General features: G+C 38.5%; 1 protein-coding gene across 11 annotated transcripts in view; it reads left to right on the forward strand.

Moving 5' to 3' along the window:
* Positions 1-21797, forward strand: part of TRMT11 (tRNA methyltransferase 11) — a 53545-nt gene that overhangs the window by 21818 nt on the left and 9930 nt on the right. For 9 of the 11 annotated variants that reach the window (XR_015796061.1, XR_015796065.1, XR_015796063.1 and 6 more), the window contains exons 10-12: positions 755-827; positions 2263-2394; positions 3194-3314. Coding sequence is in view for 4 of the 11 variants with exons in the window: in XM_088140428.1 (XP_087996554.1) it covers positions 755-827; positions 2263-2394; positions 3194-3314 (326 nt within the window). In the remaining 7 variants the exon portion in view is untranslated. Of the gene's footprint in view, positions 1-754; positions 828-2262; positions 2395-3193; positions 3315-8068; positions 10407-21797 lie in introns of those variants that run through there. The other 2 variants (XM_088140422.1, XM_088140457.1) reach the window with 1 other exon arrangement.

Genomic DNA, 21797 nt, shown 5'->3' on the forward strand with positions numbered 1-21797 from the left:
CCCATCACTTCCAAAGCCTGGTGGATCTTGATGGTGAGGAAATTAATAAAAGCAATTAGCTCAGGGGAGCTTAGGGGTCTGGATACCAGCAGATGGGCTGTCTCCTCTACATTCTAACCTCTGTGGAAAGCAGTCGCAAAGAAGAAGGATTGCTTGGTAGATTATCACCATCTCATCATTAGAAATACTTGCATCCTCATTCCCATTCCCTTGAGATGCCCAAAGCAAGTGGCAAAAGACTAAATAAAAGGTAATTCAGGCCACAGCGGGCTAAAATAACCTCTTTTTAAAAAATGGATTGTGTTCAGATACAACCAGCATAGACAGCAGTGAAGCAGGATCAAATTCAGTTAGCTGGATGTTGATTTGGAGAAAGCCGCTTCATCTCTCTAGCTTAGAGTTCTGTGCTGTGTCAAAAGATTAGCCAATTTATTGCTGCAGAGTTTTCTGTGGGTTAGTTCATCAATGCAGGCTTTATCGGTGACTAGATATGGGGTAGAATATCGGATGGGCCAGTCCGTGTGGGAGCACCTGGTTATTAAACTATCCACCCTCAGGCGATAGGGCTTTAAATGCAACAGGCCCCCTCAGTATAGGGGGCAAAAACTCAGTATAGTTGGTTCAAAAATTGGGTTACAGGCCCCAAATGTATGTATATATGTTTGTATATTAAGGCTACAGAGAAAATACTTGCTGTTATGTTATGCAGCAGAAGCAACTGAAATATGTGTCTTGCACTTTTTTTCCTTTATAGCACCATATGGCATTCGAGAAGCCACCAGAAAAATTGGTTCACAGAAGGAAACAGCAAAAATGACTGAAAAAAGGTAGGTAAAGTTTGGATTGTGAATGCACATATCTGAACAGAAAGCTAGCTGTGGCTTTGGAAGCATTTGCTGAATGCTGTAATCTTCTGCCAAAGTAGTAACCAATTCAACTGTGCTGTTTTTAATTAGAGAGTTTTTATGTAGCATTTGCTTGGTCTGTGTATCTCTTATACTTCTCAGATAAACTTTGGGATTAGGAATTTATCTAAATTATTGCTCCCATATGGAAAATGGTGATGTGTTTTGGTGTAATCTCTGGAAAATAGATAAAATTCGCAGAAAAGACTATTCCCTCATGTTAATTAGAGTTCTTCATCTGAATCTTACCAGATGTCATTGTGATTTTGAAGATCTGCAATAACAGATAATAACATGCTCCATACGTGGAACAGCTGGTTTTCTGTCATGCATGTCTGAAACGTGTATGTTTTGGATGTTTTGGTTGATATACAGAACAAAACAGCCCCATTTTGTTCCTGATGTGGAACGAAACATAGTTGTTCTGGATAAGAGTGGCTTTGGGAGGTGAGGGCAGAAAATAATCTTGATGCGGGCAGTGGTGGCTAAGGAGAGGCAGGGAAAGGAAGGCCATGATAAGGCAAGACAGTGGGATGGGTCATGCTGGAGCTACAGCAGTGGCTCCGGGGAAGGAGGGAGGGAGGGAGGGAGGAGGATCAAACAGACATACAGGAGGAGGAAGAGGGGAGAGAGGGGGTGATGCACACCAGTTTTGCCATATTCAGCCCATTACATCATTTTTGGGATTCTGTGGGTTTTGTTTTGGCAAAGACCCAAAAACATTAAAGGTTTTGTTCTGCCAAGCCATGGCTGATCTGAAATGGTTTGGCTGAACTTTTGCAATGCAGTTGATTATTTGGGGTTCAAAGCAAAAATATGTTCTGTTTTGTCCACACTCCTATATATAACAGGATTTGTAAAGCTGATTCCACATTATACATTTGTTCTGCATCCCAGTAAGGCTATGCTTTAAAATGTTGACCAGCAATCCTCAGTTAGAAACCTCCACCAAGTATAATCTTGTATCATTTCCCAGTTCAAGTTAGTCTTTTGCTTAGGAATATACTTCCTCTCCCACCCCATCTCCCACCAAAGTTTACAAAGTTTATCTTTAATCATGTTTTGTTTTTCCAGATCCTTTCTGTTTTAATTTCTACATTACTGCTACAATTTTGCTCTTCTTATAGTGCATATTAACTTGTCTTAAATTCAAATTTTAGCTGAGAAACTCTGTTCAAATGTATTTTTTCTTAGACTGAACAGACTGGGCAGATTAGTGCATTTTTTAAATGTAAGGTTAGGAAAAAACTTTGCAATTTCTGTAATAGATAATAAATATTTGTGTTTTGTTCTTACTGTGAAACATTCAAGTAACAATAGCTGTTGCCAACTAATTACTTTTCAAAATATCTCCTAGCTCTGAAAATCACAACCTCGTTTCTTCAAATTATCAACTGAGTGATATAATCTTTGACCTGTTAAAACTTGCGGCAGAGTATCTGGTGGTTAGAGGAAGATTGGTCTACTGGCTGCCTGTGTACAAACCAGAGTATGTCTTCTTCAAAAAGCCTCTTGAGCATCAGTAATGTTGAATATTCTGTATTATAGTACTTCTCAGATTTTAATATATAGAGCAGGAGAGAATAGATTCTGAAACTGGATATTTTCCCTTTTTGTATATTATTTTGCTATAAGCTCTTAGTTGGAAAAGAAGGCAATGAGCACTAAGAAATTTGGATGTTTGCTAGACTTTATTGTAAATGAAATCATTTGGATTTATTGGTAAAGAGTTTGCAGTTTAGAAAATAGGAATTAATTACATATGTAACTTCTCCTTGTTCTAATAAGCTCAGGATGGCAGAAACATATTTGTTAGATTTAGAAAAACAGCTTAGCATTGTATGGACAGGTTTTTTTCAAACTCTTCTATCAGACAGATTTTCACAATTTGTTTAAATGACTGTTGCAGGAAAAATCCATATGGTATTCATCCTGTTTACAACCAAACTTTCACCTTCATCTTAGCTTTTGATTTCTTCTTTCTCTCTCATTCCCTCTCTTTCTTTCTTTCTTTCTTTCTTTCTTTCTTTCTTTCTTTCTTTCTTTCTTTCTTTCTTTCTTTCTTTCTTTCTTTCTTTCTCTGATTCTGCATTCTGCATTCTGTCTACTGTACAAATAACTATGGATTCTGAAAGCAATTAGCACACATTGTTTCTGGAAAATTTAATAAGGCTATGAACCATGTGGAAGTGTATAGTCTAATTCAGTTTGAATCAACCCCTCTGGCGGTTCTGTTTCAGATTCACATATTACCGTTCATAAGCTCTTTGACTGTTTATTCCTTCCAGATATACAGAAGAGATTATACCTCAGCACCCTTGCCTGAAACTCGTTAGCAACTGTGAGCAGGCGCTTTCCAACCACACATCAAGATACCTGATAACCATGGAAAAGGTGAAGGAATTTGAGGTAATTGTTTGGATGGGCTTTCATGCAAGGAAGAAGCTGTCAGCTTCGTCATGGGTTTTCCTACTGCACTGTTGTAAGGCATTTACCACGCCAAGCTATATTTTTAAAGCAAGTTTAGAAAGTTTGTGAATGCTTATAAATATCAAAACAGAAAGCCAAAATATTTAGTGAACTTGAACACAGTCCAGGAAGGAAATGTTTAGTTCCATTTCATTCTTTCTGAGGAGTATCTGATAATTTTTTTTAAAAAAAGTTCGTAATGAAGTGGATAAGTCCTTTCTTTTCCTTTGTTTTATTTTCTTCATTTTAGTTTAATTTTCTTCATTTTACTTTTTTAGTTTAGTGTGGCACATTGCCTTCACTTAAAAGGTTATGAATTTCCTCATTTCTCTGGAAGAGAGGACAGTTATCACAATTATTGGAATATTTTGTGAAATGTGTCGGTTTCTCTTTGTTTGGATGCACAGACTAGATCTGAGTCTGATATTCATCTGAATTTCTGTTCTCCCCTCATCCATTTTAAAAGCATGAAAGTCATCTGAAGGCAGCCTTTACATACAGTTCCCGAGGCTGCTGTATTAATGTTAGTGTGAGCTGGTTTCTGCTCACACAATGAAACTTCAAAGAGAACGGAGGGGAAAGGAAGAGACCATCCTTCTGGTGGATGTATTAGACTCATACAGCCCTCTTCCTGCACGATTCATATGGGGAACATCATATGGAGACGTCATTACTAGATGTTGATTATTACCAGCTTTCAGATTTCTTTTTCATATCTAATATGTTATTAAAAAGACCAAAAATTAATCAGAGGAAGAAACAATAAAAATCCAGTTAAGACAAGTGAAAAACTATTTACATTAATCCATTTTGAATTATTCATCACTGAATAATCTCATTTCAGTAGACAAAGCAAAGCATTTTATTATTTTTATGACAGTGCGGTCCTTTCCATGGCTTCTCAAAAATCAGTTCCCCTGAGTTCATTGGGAACTATTTGGCAGCAGTTGGATTTCTTTATTGGGACTCCTGACATAAACTTTAAAAACTTTACCATAACTTGGTAAAGTTATGCCATTTTTCATGCTACGATCAGTATCAAGACTCTTTAATAGAACACTGAAAATATACACACACATATTCTCAGTATGGTATTAATAATAGCATTTGTTGGATTTTTTTTCCTTTTTAGTGTACAAAAATTTTAAGGAGCTTCTCCAGCTCTAGCCATTTGCGGGGGGGGGGGAGTACTTCAATTTTACATTGGTACGAGTAGACATAGATATATTGACAAATCTATTCTAACTGATGTTGGAAAATTACCTGAAAAACTATCAGTTAACCATAAAATAGCAAAAGGCTTAAAGGAACTAGAATTGCTATTGTTTTTAATTCTTTATTCTCTGGACAAATTTGTTTGAATTGGTCTTTCCTATTTCCTAGTATAATAACATGTTAGATGAATGGTGTGCTATTATATTTCATAAGTTACTTCTCAGGGCCCGATTTTAAATAAATATGGAGTTCTAAACCAGTAAATTAGTTTTGGTCATTTCGCATTTAAATTGAGTTGCATTGCCAACAAGAAAACACTCTGTAGTCACTGTCTTAAGAGAACAGGAGGGACTATTTTAAACAGTCCAGTCCACATTAAATGGCTTTGCATGCTCAAATAGCGCTTTATGGTAGCAGTGAATAGACAATTCACAGATAGGAGATCTATAAATAGCAAGATGCGTGCATTACTTTGCAGTTGTCAATGGCAATATTTACTTTAAATTATTGGTTTGAACTGGAAGAGGAAATGTTGTGTAAGATATTTTCATGCCCTAACAATGTACATGAAAATATTATTGTTGCATGTCCCTATTAGTCGCACTCTGGAGCTTTTTCATCCCAGCATCTTAATAAAATCCCACTAAAGAAATCTTGAAAGTCCATGAGTTAAAAAGACTATTCTTAGCCAGAATAGGGATGTAAAACAGGTAATCTATGCACGTTTTCCATTGGTTATTTGTATGTGTTATTTCAAGTTGCAAACTAACGATTCACCGTGCAGAGATTAGTATTCTGAGATTAATATTCTTTGTCTTCCGGTGGATAAAAATAGCATTAAACTTGACAGGTCTCAAGGTAATAAATGCAGGGAACAGTATCACCATCATAATATTTTATTTTTGCTGTGATGATGGTGTCATTTAAACATTTTCTGTATGTTGATGCATTCCCATTGACCCTCTTAATGTATTGGGCCAGCATATCAGCTTGTAACCTTGTGTTAGTGATATAGGCTAAACATTTCTGTTTGTTAGAATTAGTGTTGGTAGTATTACTACTAAAATCTCAGGGAGGGCATACATTTTTGAGATAATTTATATTTTAAGCAAACTGATGTTGAAAACATTATCCATGCTGATGCTGTTCAGATCAATAGGCACAAGAGCTTATTATTAAGGGAGCAAATGCATTAAAATCTTGAGAATGTTTGTTGGATAGGATGAATTTCCTTTATGCCTTGCATTCTCTCAAAGATTTACCCGCATAATCTTTATTCTGCTAACTCTAGCTTTTCAACATATGAGTTCTTTCAGAAATTGAATTCCTCAATATCTGGAAAATAAAGTGTATCTTTGCAGCTTTGGCTGCAGCTATGAGCTCCATATTTGCAGAGTGAACAGTAAAATGAATGCTAAAAACACCTATTTGTTAATTCACTTTTATTCAGTTGTTGTCTCACGCAATCTTGCCTGTATAAAATTCTGTTATTATTTTAATTGTTTTCCTACTTTTAATCTCTTTTTAAAAACTAGTTTGCATTATTCTGATGAAATCTGTACAGAGTTATAACTGTATACCTATTAAAGGTATGCATGGTTTCTTGTTCTTGTTTGTTTTTTGTACCTTTGAGTCTGTGTTGACTCCTGGCGACTTCCTGGACAAGTCTCTGCAGCTTTCTTGGCAAGATTTTGGAAGTGGTTTGCCATTGCCTTCTTTCTAGGGCTATGCATGTGTACATAACTACATTTTTAAAAAAGCTAGCTAAATTTAAATTATTGGCAAATGCTGTGACATTTATAAAACAGTTTTTTTAAATCAATCTGAAACCTAAATGTTTATTAATTAGCATAATATCCCACTTTTCTTGAGGAACCCAGCTCAAGTTGTAGTACCTAGCAAATCTTGGCTGATTTGAAAAGCTAAGCAGGGTTGGATCTGGTTAATATCGGATAGGAGCCACAAGGAAATAACCAGGGCTGTAGGATAGACTAGGAAGTTGAAGAAACATCCTGGAAGAAGACCATAGCAACCTTCCTCATGGGCACATGAAGTTTTTAGATGTCAAGCTCAATTCAAAAGAGATTACTTTTTCTGCAGGAGCTCAAAGCCCATAGCACTCCCCCCCCTTTTTTTTTTTATTTTAGCAGATCAATGACCTTGTGAGGCACTGGGCTAAGTTTTGGTGACAGGCTCAAAGTCATCCAATGGACTTCTGATGCTAATACTGGATTTGAATTAGGTCCTGGTTCAACACCTAAACTTTCACTGCTTCAGTAAATAGTCCTTTGCAAAGTATTTAGAATAGTGTCCAATGGATGTCATTCTGCTGGCGGAAGGCATCACTTCCAGAACAAGGGATCCATTTGCAGCAACTTCTCTTCTGCCTCCCCATAACATCTGAAGCAGTGCTGGGAAATATGCAATGGGTGCAGGAGGGAAGAGAATTGCTGAAAATCCTCCATTCCACTCTTGGATATTTTCTGTCACTGACATGACGTGTGATTTTTTTCTCAGCTGCTATGTGCTTTAGTTTTTGTGTATGTAGTTTTATTATTTTTTAATACTGTTAGCTGCCCAGAATCGTGTATTTGAGATAAGCAGCCATGTACATCCAATGAATGGATGAACATATGGGTATTTTTTCTCTCTTTCTCTTCCTCTTCCTCTTCCTTTTTTCCTTTTTTTTTTGGATTTATTTTTCTCTTTGAGTGTTGAAGTTTAAAAAAAAGGGTTTCTAAAGGTGTGAGTATACAAACTTGAGGCTCACCTACAACTGGACTTTAATAAACAATTTATTAAATTGAGACCAGTGTCTTCAGATATGCAATGCTTTCGGCATAACATTATAAGCCTTCACCAATAATTTGGGTTGGAGCCGTGCTTCATACTAACAGGCACTTACGTTTTCACTATGTATTTACTGATAGAATTAATTCTCCCTTGCATTTTGGCTCTCATCAAGGACTGTTCACAGCAACAAACAATGTGTAAAATAAGGTAAACCCTATCAACAGGACATTAAAACAAATGCACTAATATGTAAAACCCAGAAAGTATTGTAGGTTCCCTTCTGAAATTATGAAGAGTCATTTAAACTGCTCTTTGGAAAGGTATGGTACAGCAGGATGTCAATTAAAACGACTGTTTCATACCCAACTCATATATATCATGAAACATCATGCAAATCTTCTCATGGTGAGAGACATTGCCAGGTAAGCTCACACAGGAGGACCCAATCCATTGTGGTGGTGGTGTTACTGTCATCGTTGTCGTTGTCATCATCATCATCATCCAATCTTTGAAGGAATCAGCAATCAAATATTTCAGAAAAAATCAGGGCAGGGTGAAGCTGCCTTTATTTTTTTAACAGTAAAGAACTAGTATTGTTATAGTTTATAGAGTTTGAGCTCCTCTGGCATCTCAAGACATAGCAGGGTGTGCTTCATGTCTTCACAGTGTCTTTTAATCCCTTATAGGAGGAAGACCATGATTCTCACATATTGGATAGCCAGTATCTGCTATACAAATGTCATGATTCCTTTCGTGAGAAATATTTCAGTGGAGTGACGAAGAGGATTGCCAAGGGAAAAAAAGACAGCCAAAAGTAATCTATTTGGAAAAGAAAAAACGAAAGCAAAGAACGCACAAGGCTTGTATTTGGCTATTGAAACATCTGGACCTCAACATTATGTAGAAGCTTCAGAGAACAAATACTGTTTTTAATTTTTTTTAAACTCAAAGCAAAAACCACAACATAAGTGAAGGACAGTTCTTTTTCATTAACTTTGTTTATACCAGATTATTGCACAAGGATTTTTTTTTGACCTTTATTTAATTTATTTTAGGACTTCAAGTTCTAATGATAATTGATTACAACCTTTATCACTATTAGCCTTTTAGTCTGTTACCTCTAGCAAAAATGAAGACTATTGTTCGGCTTCTTAAGCTGTGAGCATCTGGAAGTCTTAGGGATAATACAATGGTATTTTGGCTTTTAAATTTTTTTTACTGTTGTGAAGATCAATTTCATTTCCCTTTATTATTTTGTAACTGATATACAATAAATTCAGAAAAGTTTGTTCTGAATTTTAAAATTATGTTGCCTGCCACAGTAATTATCATTTCTTACCGCCATTTCTAGAGCCAGTACACCCTCATCCTTCCAGCCAAGGATCCAGGGCGGCTATTATACATCTGAAGCTCATCTGTATCTTGGATCTACTATCACTTTTAAATACTGTTAGCCCTGTGCTGCTGTTTTTGATATTTGTGTTGCTATTTTTAAAATGATTTTTATGGGTGTTCCTTTTATTTTATCTCTCATTTGTTAGTCGATTTTATGTCACAATGGGAAATCAGGTTCTGTTAGAAATAATGAAGCATACCCTCTACTAGGGTCTATGCCACATCTGTTTCCTTAGTCTGTTCTTTCTTAAGTTAGCAATAACTGGCATCTGTCCTTATTTGCATAACTCCTACCTTGGATTTTTAGGTATTCAACAGTCATGTTTGGGAACCCTACATTTGTGATCATTGTAAACTTGTTTAAGGATTTTTCTTTTTAGCAATGGATGGTGTGATAATCCTATAATATTCTTTTTAAGCTTCTCAGGGAATGATGTATATTAAAAAATAGTAACGTTCAGAATACAAAATACAAATATTGGCCACAGTAGAAATAGACAGGAATACGAGATGGGAGGGAAAGAGTCAAATTCCATTTCTGACAGATGCCTGGCAAATAAAATGGTTGAAAAGTCCTCCTAAAATTAAATAATGAAGAATTGCCATTTGAGGTTTTTTTCCAAAACAGGAGCACCACTGCAGAGAAAATCCCCTCTCCACCTCCACCTCTCTCTATGCGTACAATTGGTTTCTAAAATCAACAGATACCTGAGACGAGGCCGTCCCCTCGCAAGTTCTCCGTGACCTCTTGTCTCTCTCAAAGGTGGATTGGCTTTTTCCCTGCCAGAAATGGGTCATTTGCTCTGGCAGCAAAAGGTTGTTTTGGCTCCTAACAGCCAAGCTGACTCCAGGCTGTGTTAAATTCCAGGCTACGTTAAATTATTTTGGACTATTATTTTCTTTCATGCCACTTTTTTCATTGCCGCAATAGGCAGACACCCCCCCCCCCAGCCAGATTTTTGTTTTGTACACCACATTTTATATACCACTTCTTGACTGATGTGAGATTACTCTTAGATGCCTGGGTGCTTCACCCTCTCCCATCCATCCCTTTGTCTTTAGTCATTACCTTTGAAGATAGACCTGATGGATCGGCAGATGTCCCTGCTGTATTCTTAGGCACAGGCACTCCCCTCTAGAACACAAACCTTTCCAACGTTGAAAAGACAGTGAGGCAAAAGAAGAAAACCAGCTATTTATGGTGCTGATTTGCATCCCCATGCCCAATTTTATATAGAAACTCCCAACATCCCAATCATGAATTTTGCAGTTATAAAAAATAAGATAATTGTATCAACAGTGATGTATTACGTTACATTTTTATATGACAGACAGCTTGCATCTTCCAAAAGCTGGGAAGGAAAGGCACTTTTATAAAGCAAAGTGGAGGCTGTGTCGCCTACATTTCAGGAACATGCATTTTCATTATACCCTTCTTTGTCCACATTTCAGAAGTTTCCATATTTCATATGGGATATTTCATATGGGATATTTAATTAGCTTCCCCTAATTTCTTTGATTTCAAGAGATAGTTTGAAACTATCTCTTGAAACTAAACAGAAACTTACTACTTGAGAAACAGATGTAAAAATGGTAAAGTTCTGGGTTTGTCTAGCCTTGCTATAGATTAAAAAATCCCATTTATATCTACAAATGCGCCTATCATGCTATTCTTTTCTAGAGAAGGAACATTATACAAAGTACATAACATATGTACTAAGCAAAATATATTAAAGGAATATAAGAGAAAAGCAAAGCAAAATAACCAAATCTAGTTTATACCAACTCCATTAACTTTGTCTTTCCATAGCTTTCTATCTTTGTCAACCATCCTTGCTTTAGCATGTTCATACAGATTTTTATTTTCAGATCTATATTCCTTGTTGCATCAAACTAACATTTACTGAATGCAAAAGTGTCCACATATTTAATCTTCGAAATCAATACACCTCTAGTGTCACACAATACTGTACTCTCTCATGTAATTCCCATCAGCAGTTCATGTCATCTAATAGAATAATATTTTATCTGAATTATATTCATGCAGCATTCTGCACAATTCCATTGGAATGTAACACGCAGTGATCACTAACTTACAGATTCCTATTTTCATACGCCCTACTTTCATATGTCCTCACAACAATATGAATGAATTTATCAGTTCCATAAAATAATACCACCTTCATTCAGATCAATTATATCCTTCCCTTTTTATTAGTTTTATTATTTAGTTCTCTTACTTTCCAAATTGTGATATTACATTTGGGCCAGTCTAAACCAGATGGACGCACAGATGTTAACTTCAACTGCCACTTATCATTGCTTTAATCTGTTAAGCTTTTCACAAGTTTTACAAGGTTTTCTTTTTAGTAAGATAGAGAAAGAATCCCCTTCATGGATCACTGCCTTGTCGTGGCGAAGGGGCTTGCGTAACTCAGTGAAGCCATGAGCTATACCGTGCAGGGCCACCCAAGACGGACAGGTCATGACAGAGAGTTCTGACAAAATGTGGTCCACTGGAGAAGGAAATGGCAACCCACTCCAGTATCCTTGCCAAGAAAACCCCATGGACAATGTTAAAAGGCTAAAAGATATGACGCCGGAAGATGAGCCCCTCAGGTCGGAAGGTGTCCAATATGCTACTGGGGAAGAGCGGAGGACATTTCCAAGTAGCTCCAGAAAGAGTGAAGCGGCTGGGCCAAAGCCGAAAGGACGTTCAGCTGTGGATGTATCTGGAAGCGAAAAGAAGGTCCGATGCTGTAAAGAACAATATTGTATAGGTACCTGGAATGTAAGATCTATGAACCAAGGCAAGCTGGATGTGGTCAAACATGAGATGACAAGATTGAACGTCGACATCTTGGGAATCAGCGAACTGAAATGGACGGGAATGGGTGAATTTAATTCGGGTGACCATTATATCTACTACTGTGGGCAAGAAACCCTTAGAAGAAATGGAGTTGCACTCATAGTGAATAAGAGAGTGGGAAAGGCAGTAATGGGGTACAACCTCAAAAACGACAGAATGATCTCAGTGCGTATCCAAGGCAAACCATTCAATATCACAGTCATCCAAGTCTATGCCCCAACCACTGATGCTGAAGAAGCTGAAGTTGACCGCTTCTATGAAGACCTACAACACCTTCTAGAACTAGCACCAAAAAGATGTCCTTTTCATCATAGGGGATTGGAATGCTAAAGTAGGAAGTCAAGGAGTAATCGGAATAACAGGCAAGTTTGGCCTTGGAGTACAAAATGAAGCAGGGCAAAGGCTAATAGAGTTCTGTCAAGAGAACAAGCTAGTCATAGCAAACACTCTTTTCCAACAACACAAGAGACGACTCTACACATGGACATCACCAGATGGTCAATACCGAAACCAGATTGATTATATACTTTGCAGCCAAAGATGGAGAAGCTCTATACAGACAGCAAAAACAAGACCAGGAGCTGACTGTGGCTCAGATCATGAGCTTCTTACTGCAAAATTTAGGCTTAAATTGAAGAATGTAGGGAAAACCACTAGACCACTCAGGTATGACTTAGATCATATTCCTTGTGAGTACACAGTGAAGGTGATGAATAGATTTAGAGGATTAGATTTGGTAGACAGAGTGCCTGAAGAACTATGGACGGAGGTCCGTAACATTGTACAGGAGGCAGCAACTAAAACCATCCCAAAGAAAAAGAAATGCAAGAAAGCAAAATGGCTGTCTGATGAGGCTTTACAAATAGCTGTGGAAAGAAGGAATGCGAAAAGCAAGGGTGAAAGGGAAAGATATAAGCAACTGAATGCAGATTTCCAGAGAATAGCCAGGAGAGATAAGAAGGCCTTCTTAAATGAACAATGCAAAGAAATTGAGGAAAACAATAGAATGGGGAAGACTAGAGATCTCTACAAGAAAATTGGAGATATGAAAGGAACGTTTAGTGCAAAGATGGGCATGATAAAGGACAAAAAAGGCAGGGACCTAACAGAAGCAGAAGAGATTAAGAAGAGGTGGCAAGAATACACAGAAGAACTATACAAGAAAGATCTTAATGTCCCTGATGTCCACGCTGGTGTGATCACTGACCTTGAGCCAGACATCCTAGAGAGTGAAGTCAAGTGGGCCTTAGGAAGCATTGCTAACAACAAAGCTAGTGGAGATGACAGTATTCCAGCTGAGTTATTTAAAATACTAAAAGATGATGGTGTTAAAGTGCTGCACTCAATATGCCAGCAAGTTTGGAAAACGCAACAGTGGCCACGGGATTGGAAAAGGTCAGTTTACGTTCCAATTCCAAAGAAGGGCAACGCCAAAGAATGCTCAAACTATCGCACAATTGCACTCATTTCACATGCTAGCAAGGTTATGCTCAAAATCCTACAAGCTAGGCTTCAGCAATACATGAACCGAGAACTACCGGATGTACAAGCTGGGTTTCGAAGAGGCAGAGGAACTAGAGATCAAATCGCCAACATTCGCTGGATCATGGAGAAAGCACGAGAGTTCCAGAAAAATATCTACTTCTGCTTCATTGACTATGCAAAAGCCTTTGATTGTGTGGATCACAACAAACTGTGGCAAATTCTTAAAGAGATGGGAGTACCAGACCACCTTACCTGTCTCCTGAGAAATCTGTATGCGGGCCAAGAAGCAACAGTTAGAACCGGTCATGGAACAACCGATTGGTTCAAAATAGGGAAAGGTGTACGACAAGGCTGTATACTGTCACCCTGCTTATTTAACCTATATGCAGAGTACATCATGAGAAATGCCAGGCTGGAAGAATCACAAGCCGGAATTAAGATTGCAGGGAGAATCATCAACAACCTCAGATATGCGGACGATACCACCCTAATGGCAGAAAGTGAAGAAGAACTAAAGAGCCTCTTGATGAGGGTGAAAGAGGAGAGTGCGAAAGCTGGCTTGAAACTCAACATCAAAAAAACTAAGATCATGGCATCTGGACCCATCAATTCCTGGCAAATAGAAGGGGTAGAAATGGAAGCAGTAACAGACTTCATTTATTTGGGCTCCAAGATCACCGCAGACGGAGACTGCAGCCATGAAATTAAAAGACGCTTGCTCCTTGGGAGGAAAGCTATGGCAAGCCTAGATAGCATATTAAAAAGCAGAGACGTCACCTTGCCGACAAAGATCCGCATAGTCAAAGCTATGGTTTTTCCAGTAGTAATGTATGGCTGTGAGAGCTGGACCATAAAAAAGGCCGAGCGCCGAAGAATTGATGCCTTTGAACTGTGGTGCTGGAGAAGACTCTTGAGAGTCCCCTGGACTGCTAGGAGGTCAAACCAGTCAATCTTAAAGGAAATCAACCCTGATTGTTCATTGGAAGGACTGATAATGAAGCTCAAGCTCAGATATTTTGGTCACCTAATGCGAAGAGAGATCTCTTTGGAGAAGACCCTGATGCTGGGAAAGATTGAAGGCAAAAGGAGAAGAGGACGGCAGAGGATGAGATGGTTAGATAGCATCACTGAAGCAATGAGCATGAAACTGAGCAAACTCAGGGAGGCAGTGAAGGACAGGAAGGCCTGGCGCAATATGGTTCATGGGGTCACGAAGAGTCGGACACGACTTAACGACTAAACAAGCAAGAGAAAGAATAAACTAGATTAATGGACTTAATAGTATAGTACACCTGCTAGTAGCAAGGACATAATACCAATCAGTTTGTCCCCTCTTTGGCCAAGGTGCCACAAGCACGGTCAAAAGCCAGTTTTACCAAAGCATATTTACTGTATGCAAGTTTGGATCTAATATAAACTCTAACCTGCAAGCCATCATGCTATTGTTCATATCCACCAAATAGGAAGCAAGTGTAATGTACTGACATGGTCACTTCTCTGATTTTCTTATGATTTTTTAAAAATGAGTCAGAAGAATTTTTGAGAGATTTCTGGGGAAAAGGAACATTTCTATACAGTTTAGAAGTCCTGGAGAAGAAAAAAAAAACAGTTTTTGTCCTTAGCAAAAAGGACTCTATAGAGTTTCTCTATAGAAACACACAAACATATGTACGTATATAAAATTGCACATCTAGTACCTTTTGTGGATAAAATGGAGTAATCGCAGGACTAGTGCTGGAGAAATTATGATGCATCCATATTATCAATATATGTCCTGCCTCCCTCCCACAATATAGTCCATTTTGCCCTAAAGAACAGGGAAAAGGTACAATAAGTTGAGTGCTGTCATCTCAACTCGTACAACAGTGGTCCCTCTCAACTGCTACTAAAACAGGTTATAAAGCATAATTTTGCCCTTAATGGATGGGAGAAGAAGCAGAATCAGGTCAAATTCAAGAAAAAGAATAGAAGAAATAACACAGAAGAGAAAAAGGTGAAGGAATTGGGAATGGATAGGAAGCCAGATACACAAACACAAACACAGCTAACAAGTGAAGACTGCTGTTTATTACTATACAAACATAGTACAAAGTGTTTTTTTATAAGACTTTATGTATATAAGTGTGTGCATGCGTGGAGGGGGAGAGAGATCAAGTGTAAATATGTATTCTTTGAGAACTAGTTTGGTGGTGTAGTGGTGAAGGCATCAGGCTAGAAACCAGGAGACCATGTGTTTTAGTCCCACCTGGGCAGAAAGCCAGCTGGGTGATCTTGGGCCACTCATTCCCTCTCAAACCTAGGAAGGAGGGAATGGCAAACCACTTCTGAAATCTTGCTAAGAAAACTGCTGAGACTTGCCCAGGCAATCACCAGAAATCAACACTGACTGGAAGTCACAAAAACAAACAGCCTACTTATCTACAGGCTTAGGAGTACTACCATCTTCTGTCCTTAAAACTTTCTTGCTCAGTTATCCAGCACCTGAACCAGGTGGAGTTTGCTCTGCCACTGTCTAATGTGTTTTTTCTGCAATTTTTTTTTTTGGCTTCAGCCACCTCAGGCTCCTTTCTGGTTTTTCCCCCTGTCTGTGGATTGTCTGGGTTTGGGCTCTCCCATCTGCTTCCTCCTCTGCTCCATGTCCCATTGGATTGCCTCTCACTCCAGCAGCATCTCCTGCTAAACTTAGAAAAAAGTCTTCTTTGTATCTGCTATGGTTTCTTTGATAGTTCTTTCTTTTGAAGCCTACATGCCAGCTTGGAGGTGATTCTAAGGAATATTAAATTTTTTCCCCTTTGCTCTGCAAGGGTTTACATGCCTAAGCTGGGCAGCTGACAGACCACTGCAGAGAAAGATCTTTGACCTTGACAGTTGCATGTAACATCTTTCTGTTTCAGGGCACTTCATCCACAATTTGCCAAACAAAGAATGGGCCAAAAAGGCAGAGAAAGAAATGGGAGGCAAACTTGAGAACAAGCCCTCACCTTCCCCTTCCCCTTTCCTTTCTATTCTCATATGGCTTGTATTTTTTAAAGCAGGGAACAGTTTAGACAACAACAGCCACAATCATTTGGTATTAGTCATGCTAGCTAATGCAGGTTAAAGGCCCATACATCTGAAGAGCACCAGGTTCTCCATTTCTGAAAGGATAAGCCCAAGAGCATGAGTTATATAATTACTAGTTTTTATTCTGGTTGTATGTTCCAGCAGAAGAACAGTAAAATATGCTTTAAATATATATACGTATTCAGATTTTGGCCTGACGACTAAATGATTAATTTGTAAGGTTAGACGATGAGAGAAAGGAGAGAGGGATGTAGCATTGTTTATATGTTCCATACAGGAACAATAAAGAAAAATGAATTGGAGTCATTAAGAGAGCAGAAGCTTCAGGATGCTCTGCATAATAGTGTTGGAGTGTAAGTTGTGGAGCACACTGGTTAAAAGCTGTAGCTACACTGCTAATTCTCCCATTTGATGTTGCACTTATGGCATTTTTGGAATAGGATGGAGAGGAAACCTGCTACTGCCTACTACTGAAGTAAAATCAAACGGGAGGGTCCTTTAATGTTGATAGGGAGGCACCACTGAACAAACCAATATCTAAATAGCTTGACAATAATCCCCAGGTGAACCATTTTAAAATGTATGAAGCCAAAGTCTACTTTATCAAATATGTTGAAAATGAGAAATTATCCTTAAGGCAAGGTGGCTTTCAAGTAGAGATCACTTGAGTAGCACATAATATTTCTACAGTTTTAAATTTGAACATAATTTTTATAGTATTCCTAGGTATGGAATCAGTAAGGGTTGATTATTCATTAGATTAGACATTTAGAATTTTTTCTAATATATTTTCAGAATATTGGTGTTTCCCAGAATTATTGTGACAAATCTCAGCTTGAACTTGTTAACTACACCAATTTTGACCAGGGAATGACCTGCCAAAAATTTAAAGGCAGTTGGATTTACAAAACCTAATATTCATCTTTTAAAAGAGAGGGGGAGGAATTTAATGATATTTGCACCAGTGTATGAAAATTATGGAATAGACAAAAATATGGAATGTTTCATAATTAAGTCAGGATTTCAAATCAGTTTTTTTTTTAAAGAACCTACTACTAGTGCCAAGAGTCTTCTGCTGTCTCTTATTTTTAACACTTGTATTTCTTATATTTGGCAAAGGGATGACAAAAATCATTCCAGCTGTGACTTGGCCAAACTGCTTTTCTGAAATTCCTACTAATTTGGATTAGAGTCGATGTTTGAAAGCCTCAAACTGCAGTGCTGGCAAGCAAACTGCTGAGGCCCCACTACTTCTTCCAAAGCTCTTATCTGCTGAGGCATTTAAATTGGCCCAAGAGAATGGCAGAATCTAGCTAGTGTCTCTCCATGGACAGACAGCTGCCATTAGCAGACGAGGATTAGTGGGTGGAGCTCAATTTTTAATCATTCCACTACTACTTCTGGTACCCATGCTTCCCTCCCAAACGATTGCAGAAGGTTGGGAGAATTGTCTTCCTTTTGGAATTCTACATAAAGATAAAAAAAAAAAGTGAAGCTGCCCTTTTATTATTTATTTAAGACTAGTTGGCCGGAAGCATGTATATTTATCCTCTATGATAACTATCTACATTTAAAAAACTTGGAGATAGGTATATCCCCTTACGTTGTATCTTTACAATGAAAAAATACTTCCAAAATTTTGCAGTTAGAGAGACAACAGTTAATGTCACTTTTGGTTTCATCCAAGAATTTCTTTGGGAGTTTGCAGGAAAGATTCTCTCCCCCATCCCCCAGTTGGCTGCCTCAATTTCTGCTGTGGAAGCAGGAAAAAGAAGGAAGCAGCTGTATGCTTTCCTAACCCAGCAGCAAAATAAACTATTCCAGCAGATAATTGACCTCTGGTGAGTAGTATTTTTCATTTCAGCAAAGAAGTTTGTAGGAACAGCTGAAAATTATTTCCAATCTTGCGTCTTACCCATTTGGTGGTGAAGAATCCCATTCTACCTCTTGAAATAAAAATGGCGACATTCCTTTTGTGTGGGTAACAGTTGCCATGCCAAAGGATTGTTCATCTCTGCATGCTGAATGAGTTGCTTGGTTAGATAACTTTTTTTTTATGTGTTGTTTATATTAAGAAAAGATAGAAAAAGTTGAGCTAAGGTCCTGGAGGGCAAAAGCCAAGTAGCTATCTCCATGCCTCAGTTTTTTATCTGTAGATAAATGCCAAGTAGCTATCTCCATGCCTCAGTTTTTTATCTGTAGATAAATGTTGACATTCAAAGATCTGTCAGGGTTTTTTCACCTTTCCTTTCAATGCTTGAGCCTCCATATCACATCATACAGTGGGGCAAAAAAGTATTTAGTCAGCCACCAATTGTGCAAGTTCTCCCACTTAAAATGATGAGAGAGGCCTGTAATTTTCATCATAGGTATACCTCAACTATGAGAGACAAAATGAGAAAAAAAATCCAGAAAATCACATTGTCTGATTTTTAAAGAATTTATTTGCAAATCATGGTGGAAAATAAGTATTTGGTCACCTACAAACAAGCAAGATGTCTGGCTCTCACAGACTTGTAACTACTTCTTTAAGAGGCTCCTCTGTCCTCCACTTGTTACCTGTAGTAATGGCACCTGTTTGACCTTGTTATCAGTATAAAAGACACCTGTCCACAACCTCAAACAGTCACACTCCAAACTCCACTATGGCCAAGACCAAAGAGCTGTTGAAGGACACCAGAAACAAAATTGTAGACCTGCACCAGGCTGGGAAGACTGAATCTGCAATAGGCAAGCAGCTTGGTGTGAAGAAATCAACTGTGGGAGCAATAATTAGAAAATGGAAGACATCCAAGACCACTAATAATCTCCCTTGATCTGGGGCTCCATGCAAGATCTCACCCCATGGGGTCAAAATGATCACAAGAACGGTGAGCAAAAATCTCAGAACCACATGGGGGGACCTAGTGAATGACCTGCAGAGAGCTGGGACCAAAGTAACAAAGGCTACCATCAGTAACACACTACGCCGCCAGGGACTCAAATCCTGCAGTGCCAGATGTGTCCCCCTGCTTAAGCCAGTACATGTCCGGGCCCGTCTGAAGTTTGCTAGAGAGCATTTGGATGATCCAGAAGAGGATTGGGAGAATGTCATATGGTCAGATGAAACCGAAGTAGAACGTTTTGGTCTAAACTCGTTGTGTTTGGAGGAGAGAGAATGCTGAGTTGCATCCAAAGAACACCATACCTACTGTGAAGCATGGGGGTGGAAACATCATGCTTTGGGGCTGTTTTTCTGCAAAGGGACCAGGACGACTAATCCGTGTAAAGGAAAGAATGAATGGGGCCACGTATCATGAGATTTTGAGTGAACACCTTTCATCAGCAAGATGAAATGTGGCTGGGTCTTTCAGCATGACAATGATCCCAAACACACCGCCCGGGCAACGAAGAAGTGGCTTCGTAAGAAGCATTTCAAGGTCCTGGAGTGGCCTAGCCAGTCTCCAGATCTCAACCCCATGGAAAACCTTTGGAGGGAGTTGAAAGTCCATGTTGCCCAGCGACAGCCCCAAAACATCACTGCTCTAGAGGAGATCTGCATGGGGGAATGGGCCAAAATACCAGCAACAGTGTGTGAAAACCTTGTGAAGACTTACAGAAAACGTTTGACCTCTGTCATTGCCAACAAAGGATATATAACAAAGTATTGAGATGAACTTTTGATATTGACCAAATACTTATTTTCCACCATGATTTGCAAATAAATTCTTTAAAAATCAGACAATGTGATTTTCTGGATTTTTTCCCCCATTTTGTCTCTCATAGTTGAGGTATACATGAAAATTACAGGCCTCTCTCATCTTTTTAAGTGGGAGAACTTGCACAATTGGTGGCTGACTAAATACTTTTTTGCCCCACTGTAAATGGCTTTTGAAACTCTCCTTTTCAACAGAAGGATGGTCTGTGGTACATTAGACTGCAGTTTTAAATGAAAACAAAACTAAAAAGTCACCTTGAGTTCTCAGAACCAATTGTCTTTTTTTGGGGGGGGGGGGAGAGGGGGAGATGGAAGCCAGAAAAAGAAATACCAAACTTTCTTGAAGAGAAAAATGATGAGTTGTAACTCCTTCACTTATTTCATCCGCTATGCAGATTCTAATTATGCCTTCATTTTAGGCTCTATACTCCAAAAGGTAAACAAAAATGTTCACACTGTTTGTTTAATACTCTTCAATTGTGTGTTCATAATTGTGAACTCTGGTCTAGCTTGCTTTGATCCTTCTTTAATCTTGAATCAGTTGGGCCGAAGTATGTAGATATCAGATTTCTTTGCATGTGGGACTATACACTCATGACTACCTATCCTGATATAGCCATTTCCTGTCTTACATCAACTTCCAAGCATTTTCACCACCAAGACATCTCCAAGTCAGCCACACTGAGTACAGCTGATTCTGCATGGGAGCAAGTGGTCAAAGTGGTGTTCAGGCACAAACATGACATCTTAGGTTGGAGAGCATCCTAAGGCCACAATGCTGTCATGATGACATGAGACCTAGCCTTTAATAGATGCTAGAGGAGCTGGCAAGCTGATACAAACTGACCTTATCTGAACCTACTAAACATTTCCTGATGCTTCTCTTTAAGTTCTTGCTTATATAATTTGAGAGGTAAACATTGTGGGAGTAATATTTTTGGATTAAAAAAACTGAGACAAAAAAGTCTGTGGTTGTTGTCCACAGCAACACCCCAATATTCCAAAATGGGAAAAGGTGCCATGTCAGTGGAGAAACAACGCTGTGAATCAGTAAGAATCTGGCCATCAGGCAATTCTCCAACTGCTGGCTGAGTTACACTGATCCTGGGATTGGCTGGGGTTAGTTGCTTCCCATTGGTTTCAACCTGAGGGAGTACTGTACAGAAAATTAAACTGTTCTCAGGTAGAAGGCAAATCAAAATCAAAAATTGGAAATGCTGCTTCTTCTGCCAGTATGGTTTGGGAATTCATTAAATGCTCTGATATCAGAACTCTTCATAATCGAAGGTAGGATTGCTCTGCCCGATATGTGTATTTGGAGATTAAAAAATAGGTTTTGAATTACATTTTAAATGTTGATTCAACTGTGCGCTATTTTTAAAAATTAAAACTCCTAATTAAATGTAGAAGCAGAATGGGATAGATATATACAGTAGGTGAATACATACCAATTGACAGGAGCCCAAACTATTTGTTATGAATAAGAAGCACAAAGGGACCATGGAAATATGTGCATTGGACCCATCTCTCACAGGAAAAATCAGAAGACATGCTGTAACTATGTTCATGTGAATGTAGCCAAAACCCCTACATCAGGGGCAGAAAATACTTTTGAGCCTGCATATTGTACGTTTTAAAATTACTATTTTTCTTTTGGTCTCTAATATCTGGAGGAGGTGTGTCCAGTAATGCATCTGTGTCATCAGTGGCAGCAAAATTTCAGCCTGTTCTTTCTTTCTTGGGCAGTTAGTATACAGATAGGTAGGCTAAAACTTGCAGAGCCTCAGCACACATATTTTGCCCTTTTTTAGTGCAAAAAAGGTGGGAAATTCTACCGAAAATCAAAAGTGTTAATGCCAAATTTCAGTCATGCAAACTGTAGTTAGGCCAGGGGCTAGAGGTCACT

Source organism: Python bivittatus, unplaced genomic scaffold (assembly GCF_059951505.1).
Source record: "Python bivittatus isolate LINGU-HERP-01145 unplaced genomic scaffold, Pbiv_v1 ctg000020_np1212, whole genome shotgun sequence".
Lineage (NCBI taxonomy): Eukaryota > Metazoa > Chordata > Lepidosauria > Squamata > Pythonidae > Python > Python bivittatus.